The sequence below is a fragment of the Equus quagga genome, chromosome 21 (assembly GCF_021613505.1).
Source record: "Equus quagga isolate Etosha38 chromosome 21, UCLA_HA_Equagga_1.0, whole genome shotgun sequence".
In the NCBI taxonomy this organism is placed as follows: domain Eukaryota; kingdom Metazoa; phylum Chordata; class Mammalia; order Perissodactyla; family Equidae; genus Equus; species Equus quagga.
Window position 1 is genome coordinate 28,598,718 of NC_060287.1, and position 13,573 is coordinate 28,612,290.

The window sequence follows — 13,573 nt, forward strand, 5'->3', positions numbered from 1 at the left end:
AACCATTCTTCACTTGCGTAATGGTGGAAATTCAGGAGAGCCACTGGTCTGCAGGGTGGGACAGGCCCCAGAGGGACACGGGATCCTGAGGCGGCCCCTTTTCTTTACTGCAGACACGATCGTCATCAAAGGCTTGACTTGAAAGCAAAGGAAGAGACATGCTCTCCCTTCACATTCAGGCGCAATGGCAAACTCTCTGGGATCCCAGAGTCGTGGTTAAAAGGCTACATACGCACTCAATCTAAAGGACTGACAGGCTCTAAAGCTCAGAAGCTGCTCCACCCGCAAGCCCACTCACGCATTTCTTCCGCCTCTGACCCACAAACCAGCATTACCTCGCGTGGCTTCATCCTCCTCACTCAGGGAAGAGAGGCAGAGGGTCGCAACCGCTGGGTGGAAGGGGCTTCCCGCTGGGCCCCGGGCCGCCACCAGCTGCAGCATGACTGTGTTGAACAAGCAGGCCACCTGCTGCTCCGGCCCCGCCAGCCTCTCGGCACTGCAGAGCCGGCTGTACAGCTTAAATATGCCACTCCTCACGGCGCTGTCCTTAAGAAGGTCGGCCACGACCACCGGCTGTGGCAAAATATGGCTCTTCAGCCAGCCAAGGAGTCTGGAAGCCTCTGTCCTGCTGAGAGGGTGCTCAGCCACTGACCGCAGCACCCAGCTGACCACTAGGGAGGCGGTGGCGTGCACAGGGTCTGGTGCATCGCTCTGGGGGGTGGGCCGGTCCTCAGGCTCTTGAGCGGCTTCAGGGTTCGGGAACACTGGCCCCCAGTGGGTCAGTATGGACCTCAGGAGGCCCTTGCACGTCTCCAAGCTGGACATGTCCAGCTCGGGGTCGGCTGCCTCCTCTGCCTCCCCAAGCCTCTTCTTCCGGCCCCGTGGGCCCTTGGCTCGAGCTTGCGTGACGGGCTTGTTCTTATCCTTGAGCATTTCTGTTATCCACACAGTGAGGAAAAAGGCAGTGAGACCGAGTCCCTCCTCCCCACGCGGATCCAGGCAGCGCAACAGCAGGGAGGGCATTGGGTCAGCTCACAGGCACTGGGCGCCCGGCGCTGCTCCAACAGGACACGCGCCTGTGCCTGGAGCACAGCGAGCACTCACTGTGACTGGGGCTGTCACTGCTGCTGTTAGAATGAATCAGTTTAACGCTCACCACAACCAAAGCCCCTCCCACTGTCCACGGAGGAGCCCCTGACAGCGGCCGAGCTGGAACTCAGAGCCAGGTCTCCCCAACTCCCTCTCTAGCACATGAAGATGGACAGGCCCTGTTTCTAAGCCTCATCAGCCTTGGAAATGCCACTCTCAGAGGGAAAGACGCTGGGGGCTCTGGGTGGAACTGAGGCCCCAGGGAACACAAGACAGAGGCCTGGGTCCTGACACTCACTCAGCAGCTCCTTGACTTGGTATTTCTCAACGGCTGCTCTCAGGGCCTCCTGGAGCTGGACGTCTCGCTCGATGAGGCTCCATTTGTGCATGAGGATGAGGACATCCCTGGTGGACAGCACGGTCTCGTTCACGGTGAAGCGGTTCATGTCCTTGAAGGCCTGCAGGACAGTGGCCCTGTACCTCAGCACAGAGCCCAGCGCCTCGAAGAAGCTGGTCAGCTGGGCGGAGGCCAAGGCGGGCCTGTGGGGAGCCAACGTCACAGAGTGAACAAAAGCTTCCTCCTCGTCCTGCAGCCCAGGACTGGGGTGGCTGCCGGTCAACACCACATACCCAGAGGTGCAAACAGTCCATCCAAGGCCCGGGTTTCACTTCACAGCAGACATGGAGCGCGGGCCCCCAGCACATACGACAGGAAAAAGCAAGCAAATCCAGGGGAGGCAAAAAGGGGAGCGGAATCTGACCTCCATCCCGGAGACAGAGAAATCTCCTGGAAACCAGGGCTAACCGGGAGAGCAAGGCAGAGAGAGCCCAGGGTTAGGGTGCCAGCCCCCTCAGGAAGTAACTCAGGACCCCACTTCTCCACCTCACGAATACTCAGACGTGAGTGAAGAGACCCAGGAAAGCCCCGGGACAGCATCGCCACCCACTGCCCAACGTGCCAGTGGTCACTGGGGGAACAGGTCCCTCTGAACCCCAGGAATTTAAAACTCAGTACCATCCACCCCACACACTTTTATAATTACAATCTTGATCTCAAATAGCAATCAGTTCTCAGAGACCAATGTGCCTTTCAACAAGCCCAAAACAAGAACTGTGGCTATCCAGCATGGATTTACAATTTACTTCAGAACACCGTAAAACCAAATGCCCTGCTCTTTACCAAGAAAGTTTTCATTCTGAGCTTACTATCCACTTGCTATTGATCTTCTGCTTCCAATTAGCATATTTCTGTTCCCACATCAGAAATATGAGTGCACACAGTATATTTTCTCTAACACAAGGGAATCTGAGAATTCAGCTCTCTTAAGGAAATCAAGAGCATTATTCCAAGGGGTCAGAGGAAAATACTGAAATTTCCAAGAAAATTCATGGACGAGTAAGTGTGCAGGCTAACGAAGGCAAAGGAAGCCTAAGCGCCCTCACTCTCTTAGGTTAAGGTCATGGAAATACGTTCTTTCTACAAGACATCGCTTAGAGAGCTTGAATCAAAACACCAAGATAGATGCTCTACCTGCTAAAAATGGTCCGGGACGGCATATTTCAGGTTCTCAGAGTATGTTAAGCTCTCAAGGTCTTGAAAGGAGCCTCATAAAGTTGAAGTGGAAAAGAGGAAGCAGCTAAGATAGGTTTCCTGATGTCACCCACAACTGACAGCAGCCCTCTGGCCTACTTCACACCAGACCATGGCCCAAAGCCCACTTGCAGAACTGTGACCAAGGGCAACACTGAGAGGTGACGTCCACAAGTGGTCGACACCAGGGTCACGGTGGCGGGCGAGGGTCTTACCTCAGGTGCTTCGTGAGCACAATGAAAACATAAAGGAATTCATTGACCAACTGCAGGGCGAGCAGCTTCGGGGGCTCCTGGGGCCCAGCCTTGCAAGGAGGCTGGCTCTCCTGCTCCACTCCTTTGTCCCCCAGGTTGGTCACCCACAGGGTGTGCAGCAAGGAGATTATGTTGGAGAGCAGCTGGGTCTCCAGAAACCTGAAACCAAAGGGGGAATGCTCTCTCTGTCACATTCTCTCCTTTCACTGGCATCTTCTGGAAGGGGTGGGAGAGGACCACGGAACAGACTACGATGGTGGTGGTAGCACCAGGCAGTGGCTTGGCAGGCTCTTCCCCTCCCCTAACAATTGTCTGCTCATCCTCCCACTGCAGCCCCCAAACAGGCCAGTATCCAAGTAAAACTGGGTGCCTGTTCCACAGATGCAGCTTCAACAGAGGGCAGGCCCCGCTCTCCCTCCTAACCGGACCACCACCCTAAGCCCCCACCAGAGAAAGTGCTGGAGCCGCTGCAGTAGGAAAGAAGAGCTGTCCCACCCATGAGAACAACTCGACTTCTAAGACATCAATAGCCAGGAACTGGTAATTAGCCAATTATGCCTTTTAGAAATCTGAAACAGTCTTGCAGCTAATGTCCAAAGACAGCCTAGGTTTAGGCTATTACTTTATTTTAGAGAAATTTCTAAAAATACACTTTAAAAATGCACAGGAGCCTAGATTTCCCTGGGCTTATGACAGTAGTTAGTTCTCTGAAAGACAGAGCCCTCCCCGCAAGTGCCGTCCACGGAGACAAGGTCCTTGTCTTTTCAGACAGCCTCAAACTTGGGATTATGAGGAATCAGAGCAGATCACACTGTGGACGGCACTGCGTCCTCCCCACACCTCCCCAGATTCACATGGGGAAGCCCAACCCCCAGTGGGACTGCATCTGGAGGTGGGGCCTCTGGGAGGAATGAGGTTTAGATGAGGTCGTGAGGACAGAGCCCTCGTGGTGGGACTAGTGTCCCGATAGGGAGGGGAAAAGCCACCGGAGCTCTCTCTGTGTCCCTGCACGTGCGCACATGCGAGAAGGCGGCGTCTGTAAGCAGGAAGATGGCTCTCACCAGAACCCGACCATGCTGCCCCTCATCTCAGACTTCCGGCCTCCAGAACCGTGAGAAAACGAGCTCCTGCTGTCTGAGCCACCCCGGCTGTGGTCCGCTGGTACGGCAGCCTGAGACAACGAGGCCAACACCCACTCCTGCCCCTCGACACGACTCCAGCGCCGCCCTTCACAACGCGCTTCAGCACCTTGACCCTGGGCAGACCGTGGAGCGCTGGGTCCCACCGACGCCCGAGGGACCCAGCAAGCGTTCCCGAACCTGGAGGCCTCTTGTTTCTCCCCTAGGGAGGGCTGCAGGCACAAAGCCTCAGGCAGACGCTGCCACTCCAGGGGAGGAGCCTGCACTGTGCAGAACACACAGAAAGGGCGGCTGGAGGGGCCTCCGCAGCTGGCGCTGTCATTCCATGCAGACAAGACACGCCAAAGGAAGATTAAAGTGAAATGCCATTTTGGCATCACCAGAAGGTGGCTTCCTAGGCACAGGTGGCATTAGAGGACACTGTCGGGCAGCATGGACTCTGCTGGACATTTCTCGTCGACATGAAAGCTAGCAGGAGACATCAGTGTCTCTGACCCGCCCTCTTCCCATCTGACACACACCTCTCGCGCACGAGGTGCTTACTTGCTCTCAAGGATGTGTAAAATCCATGTCAAAAGGCTATAGTCCCGTAGGAACTCATAGGCAGACTTGGCATCCCGGGCAGCATTCTGTAGAATTTCCAGAATCCAATTCTGAAAACCCAAAACAAAAAGTTACTTTTCAGTGGGAAAACCTAACTTATAATCAAAGGAACAACTGAAAAAATGCAACAGTATGTTACAATTCCAGGTGACGGTTGCATGTGAAGTTTGCTTTGCTGCCTTTCTAAGAGTAAAGGCTGTGTAGGAACTCGCCCTTCCCCACAAGAGACAGAGGACGCAGACCTCCACAGCAATTGCCGGGCCCCAGGGGGACGCCCACTTCCATCATAAGGAACCAACCCACAAGCAAAGACACAGCACGGAAAGCACATAGCCCAGACATGTGGCAGCCTGAGCTGGAGAGAACGTGGACCCACTCCCAGCTCAGCCGGGAACTGCTGGCGGCCCCTTTGGTCCAGTTTTCCCACCTGGGAAAGGCAGACATAAAGACAGAACTGCCACTTCAACTGTGATTGGGTGCTTTCAAATTCTCACAGGCCATCAAAAATAAAACATCAGCATACTCAAATTCAGTTTATTCAAACGTGTTTCTTAATCCTGACTCACTCCTATTCACCCGCATTTTACATGGTATCAGAAATGAAAGCTGACCAGGCTAGGCAGTAATCAAAATACCAAAGGCTGGGGGCTGCCTTGTGCCTGAGTGGCTAAGCTCACGCTCCACTTTGGCAGCCTAGGGTTTCACCAGTTCAGATCCTGGGTGTGGACCTAGCACCACTCCTCAGGCCATGCTGAGGTGGTGTTCCACATACTACAACCAGAAGGACCTACAGCTAGAATATACAACTATGTCCTGGGGGCTTTGGGGAGAAGAAGAAAAAAAAAAAGATTGGCTGTAGATGTTAACTCAGGTGCCAATCTTTAAAAAAAAGAAAAGTACCTAAAGGCTCCCCCTAGTCACTTCTTCCAACTCCAATGGCCTTTGGACGCGCACGCAGGAGCACTGGCCCAGGGAAGGAGCTGACGTGCAGGCTCCCCACCAGCGGCGAGGCCGCAGCTCCAGTTTCAACTCCCGACTCCCGACTCCCAGCCGGGTTCGAGGACATACAGCTTCTGCGCGTTAAATGAAATTCTGGGGGCTCGAGAGTGTCTGAGGCAAAGGCCCTCAGTCACTGAGGGGGTAACTGGTTTCTAGTTGTTAGCCAGCCCCACAGGCTCAGGATGACAGATTAGCCCCTCCCTCTCCACAGGCCTTCTCATCAGCCACAGCACAGTAGGGGGCCGCAACGAAACACATTCATCAGAGGACAAATGGCAGTGAGAGTCAGCAACGCAGCCTGCACCCCGCGCAGGCCACACGGAAGGCACCCATGGATCTCATCTGCCCTCAGAGAAAGCGAGGGTCACGTCAGATTAGTAGGTCGCTCATGTCCAGGCTGGGATTAGAATTCACATGGACTCGACTTCAGAATAAAACCTTACGAAACAGCCCTTTCCGTCTCCCACAGCCATGCAGGCCGCCTACCTGGGCCACTTCGTCACACAGTGGGCTGCTGAAGAAGGACAGGATGATGTGGAAGACCCCTCGCCGGGCGCAGAGCTCATAGCAGTATCTGTCTCGAATCCCCTGCCGAAGAATTCCAAACAGCCACTCCTGTTCCGTTTTTTGCTGTAACCCAAGTGAACAGGAAACTTGTTAATGAAGTGTAAGCCTTTTACCTGACAACTCTTCAAACACCACTATTCTCAAGTCGAGGCGAGACTACGGCACAGCAGCCCTGACCTCCCGTCTGATTATATTAAAAACCGTCGATAGCACCCTTGACTGGTTTCTTCAGGTCCGGAATAAAGGACCAAGTCAAGTTTAAACACTGCACTGTGTGGATACAGGCAGGTGTTCTATAAAAACACGTTTAATATTTAACCCAGGGGCCGGCCCAGCAGCACAGCGGTTAAGTGCACACGTTCCGCTTCAGTGGCCTGGGGTTCGCCAGTTCGGATCCCGGGTGAGGACATGGTACCCCTTGGCAAGCCATGCTGTGGCAGGCGTCCCACGTATAAAGTAGAGGAAGATGGGCACGGATGTTAGCTCAGGGCCAGTCTTCGTCAGCAAAAAGAGGAGGATGGGCAGCAGTTAGCTCAGGGCTAATCTTCCTCAAAAAAAAAAATTTAACCCAGTGATTCACCGAGAAAATATAATGAGAATGCCATCAAACTGAGACCTCTGAAGCAGAGGTTTCCAGGCTGAAGAACTACCTAAGAATTAACACGTGGAATGAAAGGCATTTCTGCACACGAGCCAGTGTGCACTTCTACTTTTCCTGACCTTCTCGCTCTCACATTGCTTGTGCAATTGTGCTGGCTGTGCAGCCAACAGCATTAGTAGGAAAAGATCAGACCGACAGCAGAGGCCAAGGAACCCAATTCCGGAGTCTCTCCGGGACCGAGGACTTGAGAAGCACTACCTCGAAGTCAGAGCTGAAGAAGAACTGGAAGAAGCCGGGGACTTTGCTCATGTTCAGGTACTCGTGTGACAGCAGGAACTTGTTGATCTTCAAGTACATGTGCTCCTCTGGGAACAGAGGCAGACAGTCACTCACAACCAGCACCAACAGGACACCCCATGGTCTAATGGAGTCAGGGGTGGGGATGTGGGGGATGAGACATAAACTGATGCCCCTGGGGAGCTTTCGTATAAGCCAGGTGAGTAGTTCTCGAATTAGAACGCGGTAAGACACCTGAGTTGCACACTGCATACAGGCTTTCTCTCATGGTTCCAAAACCACTGCAGGAGGTCGAGTCTTTCAGAGACGTCGGCCCTCCCTGCTTATCAGCCTGCAGCATAAGCTCCAATCAGCTGGTGGGCAGCGCGGGTCACACACAGCACAGGGCTAACCCCCACAGCCACCGGCTTCTCACCGAGGGGAACCGCCATGGCAAAGGGGGCTCAGACGCGCCCTGGCTCACGTGGCTCTGGAACGCAGACACCTCCTCCCCTCTGCCTCACCATCGTGTCACGACCTCCAGTCTGTCCACACTGGCTGCAGCCTGAGCACCCCCTCCACTGCTGCTGCCCAGCACCCTTCACCCCGACACCAGGTCTGACGGGGGACAAAGCTCATCTAGGTGGCACAGACAGGATGGGAGGCCAAAACAATCACCATGGCCTCTGCTAGGATGTCTTCTCAGGATCGTCTTTTTCTTTAGAGTCTACAAATGCCTAATTACTTCCTTTCCTCCCATTATTTCTAAAAATGATCTAGGAGCAGATGAAAATCAGATCTGAATTCTAACAGCAACTCGACAAGAGACTAACTGTGGGGCCTTGGACAAGCTATTTAATCTTGGGAGCCTTCAGGTGGGGTGCTGTTTCCTCCTCTGAAAATGACCACATTACACTCAAAGAACTCCGTGGTCCTTGATGGTTCCAACATTCTATAATTTTCCACTAATAAAAATTTTTTAAAAAACCGACCTTATGAGGGACTAACTTCTGCACACACTACCTCAGCAGTGGTGCCCCGCTGCGAGCAACCGAAAGGAGCCGTGTTACAGTATGGGAGGGACCTGCACAGTGACGCACAGGCCAAACAACTTCTAACTAAGGACCCCCGAGCTGCGCTGACTGTGACTTCTGAGCGCGGACCCGCAGCTGCCTCTGAGTCAGGCACCCCTAAGTGCTCTCCTGTGCAGGAGCGATGCCCCCTCGCAGAAGCCCGCGAGCTGGGGCCATGATTTGCTTTTACCGTAGCTCTATGCCCCTCCAAGCAAACACAAACACATATTTCTTCCTCCACCACGCACACTGTTCTGCACCTTGCTTTTTCACTTAATTTCTCTAGACCTCATCCCCTAAGGGCCCATAAAGAGCTTCCTCACAACCATCGTTCATTGACTGTCCCCCCCGGGGAGGACCCTGACACGTCCCTCCTCATGCGTGTGACGGATTACACCTACAGGAGGAACACCGACAAGTGGACCTGCTCGGCTCCAATACTTCAGCCTCACCACACCCCGAGTCCACCAGCGGTACCTGGTTTCAAAATCTGCAGGGCTGCTTTGGCGATGAAGAGAGTCAAGGTAAAGGTGAGCCTCATGTTCTGAGTTCGGATCCCGTTCCGGACTACGTCCAACAGGTACAGTAGCTTAAACCAGGAAAAAGAAAAAGACGGAGGAGCAGTTTCAGAACAACTGTGACCAGCCTTGTCTCATGCAGCCTAACTACAGCTCTGCACGGTGGCCTCTCCTCGCATCCCAGGGGCCACCAAAGATGACGCTCACAACACCTACATCCTTGCTTGCTCATCTCAGAATTGCCTCTCGCTTTTTCTTGAGGAGCCAGGCATGTGTCCAAGGGCAGGGAGAACCCCGGCTCCACGGCCTGACCATCCAGTCTCCTCTCGTTCCTATCACCCAGGGCACAGGCTGCTGAGGCTCGGAGTGTCGCAAAGAACAGCCACCTTAACTACCAAGTTTAGACCAAAAACAGAGTCGACAGAAATTAAACCGCTCTGACCACCCACCACACAACAGAGTGTTTATAAGGGGACACCTCTCTCAAATTCCTGGGGGAGGGGACCAGAGGTAGCCTCCAGCGTCATTCCCCAAGAGGGAACAGACAGTTATTATTTATCAGAGGTCCCTGGCAACAGGCTTCCGTGTTCATCAGGAAGCCTTCTAGCAGGCAGGTGGGCAGCCCGCTCTCCCGAGCCCTCCGCCCACTCTCAGCCCCACTCACCTGGGACTGCTCGCGGAACCGAGCCCCCTCCACGTGCGAGTAGTAGGCCGCCAGGACAGAGTAGGCCGCGGCTCGCATCTGCGGGTCATAGCTGCTCAGGGCCGCCACGGTCAGGCCCAGAGCATTCGAATCCAAGAATTTTCGACAATCCACTACAAATTCTACAAGAAATAAAACACAGCATTGAACACAACACACACACACTATGATCCACAATGCCTGTGCAACATGACAAATTAAATTTCCCTTTGCATTTTGCCAATATCAGCTGTGTGTGCTAGATACAAGAAATGCAAGTCTCTCTCCAGCTCCCCTTGTCTTCTGCTGAAGTTGGATTAAAGACTATCTTCCCTTCAGTGACAACAATTACCTTGCCCTCAGCTTCTAAGATGCTTGCAAATCCTAGCCAGGATAATTTCATTACTGCTCACAAAAACCCAACGAGCCAGAGAAGAATGAAAGTGCCATTCAGACCTGAGACACGAGATGCCGGGGGCCCAGAGAACATAAGTGGGGCGTCAGCAGAGAAAATTGGCTCCCCATTTCTACCTCATTCAGCCTGCTGCCTCTGAGCTCTTGCCTATGAGCACTGCTAAAGAAAGTACATAAGGCCATGAAGCTGGGAGTTTCAGACAGCACAAACCAGTCTGACCTGGCCTACCAATTCACAAAGGATTCACCGACATCCATTCTGCAACCCTAGTTCTTTCTTCAAACAACACAGTCTCACAGAAGAGCAGCTCACCAAGCTTGAGTAAAAGCTAGAGTCTAGGGGCCAGCCTGGTGGTCCACGGTTCGCAGGTTCAGATCCTGGGTGCAGAGCTATGCGCTGCTCATCAAGCCATGCTGTGGTGGCATCCCACATACAAAAGAGAGGAAGACTGCCACATATGTCAGCTCAGGGAAAATCTTCCTTAAGCAAAAAGAGGAAGACTGGCAGCAGGTGTTAGCTCAGGGCCAGTCTGCCTCATCAAAAAAAAAAAAGAAAAAAAGCTAGAGTCTACAGAATCTGCTGGCTGACGTTCATTTGTCACCTGGGAGGTCTTGAGAAACTCACCATCACTCCAGGAGAGGATACGACAGAGACAGAAGGTCAGATAATGACAGGACACACCTGACCACATCTTAAAGGTCTTGATTATCACTAATAAAATTTAGAACACTTCAAATCCTCTTCAATAAAAACCCAGGCTTTTTTTTACAAGATATATACTGTCAAGAAAAACCTCAGAATAGAGATAAGTCATCTTGTTTAAAAAAGATTAAGTATGGTTTGGTCGTGACAATCACCCAAAAAGATGTTCTTTAGAATGAGTGACTGGTGACTGAGTTAAATTAGGAACCAAACACCAACCAACTGACATTACTACCCCAAAGGAGTAATCTTGGAATATGCTATCAAGGAAAGATACACCACTGATAATATTTTTTTAAAGATTTTATTTTTTTTTTCCTTTCTCTCCCCAAAGCCCACCGGTACAGAGTTGTATATTCTTTGTTGTGGGTCCTTCCAGTTGTGGCATGCGGGACGCCGCCTCAGCGTGGTTTGATGAGCAGTGCCATGTCTGCGCCCAGCATTCGAACCAACGAAACACTGGGCTGCCTGCAGCGGAGCGCGCGAACCCAACCACTCGGCCACGGGGCCAGCCCCACACCACTGATAATATATTTAAAAAGTCAAACTCTTTTTTCCTCTACTCTCCCCAAAGTTAGACTTTTAAAAGGATAATGTTGGCAATTTAAAAACTAAAAATAACAAGAAAAATTATAATAAATCAGTTACTTCTCCTTAATCCAAACAGCTCTCATAGCCAAGTAAGTCTCCAAATGGATGGCTGTCCAAAAGTGCAGAAATCACTTCAAACTGTAAAGTTTCCTCCTCCCCCTCAGAAGCTGCAGAGCTCCTTGGAGCTTCCACTGGCATCCTACCCAAGGGTGGACCGACGGAGGTGGGGCTGCTTGTATACAGCTGCCCTCCTTTGTTTTGTTCAGCTTTCACACCCTATCAAAGAATAACCAGGATTTCCACTTCCGGCCAAGAGAGTGACAGGAACCAGATTTACCTGTCCACCTGAAGCAACTGGAAAATCAGACTCAAGAAATGAAATAAGGATTTTCAAGACATGGGACATGAGGCAACAAAGGACAGTGATCCCTGAGAGATGGGAAACAAACAAGGTGAAGCTTTGACCACCCAGCTCACAGCCTGGAGAGCTTCTAGGTCATGGCACAGGGAAGGCAAACCTAAGCGGAGACTGGAGGACTCTGAGCTGAGGAGATGGAGCAGGAGGCCTGGGGGGCCAAGGTGGCCACAGTTCCACAGCAAAGTCCTGGAGAAGACAGGCCCCTGAGAGAGCCCCATCTTCAGATGAGGGCCCATCCACAAGTGCGTGCGAGGAAACCACCTGAGGGTGGGAGCAACCACCCGAAAGATGGGAGGAGACAACCCCAGTCTCGCACCGGGTTGGAAATTGTTCCTGTTTCCACAGCCAGGGGCAAATCCTCGCAGTTCATAGGGTTAGATGGAGTGCTCAGAAAGACTCCACTTCAGCTGAGGGGCAGAGTACAACCCAGACTAAACGTTGCTCTGGTCCCACCTAACAGAGCTTAAAAGCAAGGCTGGAAGGATTAAACTGCTTCCAAGTAACTCAAACGTGCCCTAGAACGAAGCTCAGGAACGTTCACAGGAATACAAAAACATCCAGCACCAAACAAGATAAAATTCACGTTTGGCTTCCAATAAAAAATCACCAAGCATTCAAACAAGCAAGAACACAGCCCATTATGAAGAGAAAACTCCACCATTCAAAAATGACCCAGCTATGACAAAGATAACAGAACAAGCAAAGACATTAAAACAGTTATTATAACTGTATTCTACAGGTTCAAGAAGCTAGATCAAAGATTAGTGTGTTAAATAGAAATATGGAAGATATAAAAACCGAAGCCAAGCTTCTAGAGATGACAATTGAAATGCCTGAGGTGAAAAATGCACGGGGTGGGATTATCAGAAGATTAGACATCGCAGAAAAAAAGATCAGTGAACTTGAAGATAGCAATAGAAACTACCCACATTGAAACACAGAGAGAAAATAATTTAAAAACATGAACAGAGCATGACTGAGCTGTGGGACAATTTTGAGCAGGTTAACTTATGTGCATGTGGAGTCCCTAATAATATTTGAAGAAATAATGGACAAAATTTTTCCAAATTTGACAAAAACTATAAATCTACAGAGCCAAGAAGCTCAATGAACACCCAGAGCACAAGAAATATAAAGAAAATCACACCAAAGCACAACATAATCAAATTGCTTGAAACCAGCAATTAAAAAAAAAATCTTAGAAGTAGCCATATAACACACAGAGGAACAAAGATAAGAATGATGGTACATTTTGTGTTTGAAATTATACAATCCAGAATCAGGGAAGCAACATCTTTAAAGTACAGAAAGAAAAAAACCTGTCAACCCAGAATTTTATAACCCATGAAAATCTTTCAAAAGTTAAGCCTTTTGGGGCTGGCCCCGTGGCCAAGTGGTTAAGTTCGCGTGCTGCGCTGCAGGCGGCCCAGTGTTTCATTGGTTCAAATCCTGGGCGCGGACACGGCACTGCTCATCAAACCACGCTGAGGCAGTGTCCCACATGCCACAACTAGAAGGACCCACAACGAAGAATATACAACTATGTACCGGGGGGCTTTGGGGAGAAAAAGGGGAAAAAAATAAAATCTTTAAAAAAAAAAAAAGTTAAGCCTTTTTTCCATAAAAAAGCTGAAAGAATTGATCACCAGCAGACTTGAACTACAAGAATTCTTAAAGGAAGTATTTCAGGCAGAAGGAAAATGATAGAAGATGGAAATCTGGTTCTACACAAAGGAATGAAGAGAATCAGAAATGATAACTATAGAGTAAATATAAAATCTCTTTAAAAGATAACTGACACTTTGAAGCAAAAGCAACAACATACTGTGGCTTTACAGTATGTAAAGTGCTTCTGTTCTCCATGAAGTGGCATAACCTCACTTGTCGGCAGAGTGCAATAAATTGAAGATGAATACTATAAATCCTAGAGCAAGACACACACACACACACACACACATTCTAGCTAAAGGCCAACAAAAAAAAAATAAAACAGAATCAGATCAATAATCACATTAAACGTAAATGGTGTATACATTCCAATTAAAAGGCAGAGAT

At 50.7% G+C, this 13,573-nt stretch overlaps 1 protein-coding gene across 1 annotated transcript in view; it reads right to left on the reverse strand.

The window, feature by feature from the left end:
• The window catches only part of LOC124231359 (nucleolar pre-ribosomal-associated protein 1-like), a 69,121-nt gene that overhangs the window by 1,342 nt on the left and 54,206 nt on the right, over positions 1 to 13,573 (reverse strand). Inside the window, exons 31-38 of the mRNA XM_046648128.1 lie at positions 9,375 to 9,535; positions 8,670 to 8,781; positions 7,102 to 7,208; positions 6,162 to 6,305; positions 4,617 to 4,726; positions 2,896 to 3,093; positions 1,388 to 1,629; positions 336 to 935 (exon numbers count right to left, since the gene is read on the reverse strand). Coding sequence (XP_046504084.1) covers positions 336 to 935; positions 1,388 to 1,629; positions 2,896 to 3,093; positions 4,617 to 4,726; positions 6,162 to 6,305; positions 7,102 to 7,208; positions 8,670 to 8,781; positions 9,375 to 9,535 — 1,674 coding nt within the window. The remainder of the gene's footprint in view (positions 1 to 335; positions 936 to 1,387; positions 1,630 to 2,895; positions 3,094 to 4,616; positions 4,727 to 6,161; positions 6,306 to 7,101; positions 7,209 to 8,669; positions 8,782 to 9,374; positions 9,536 to 13,573) is intronic.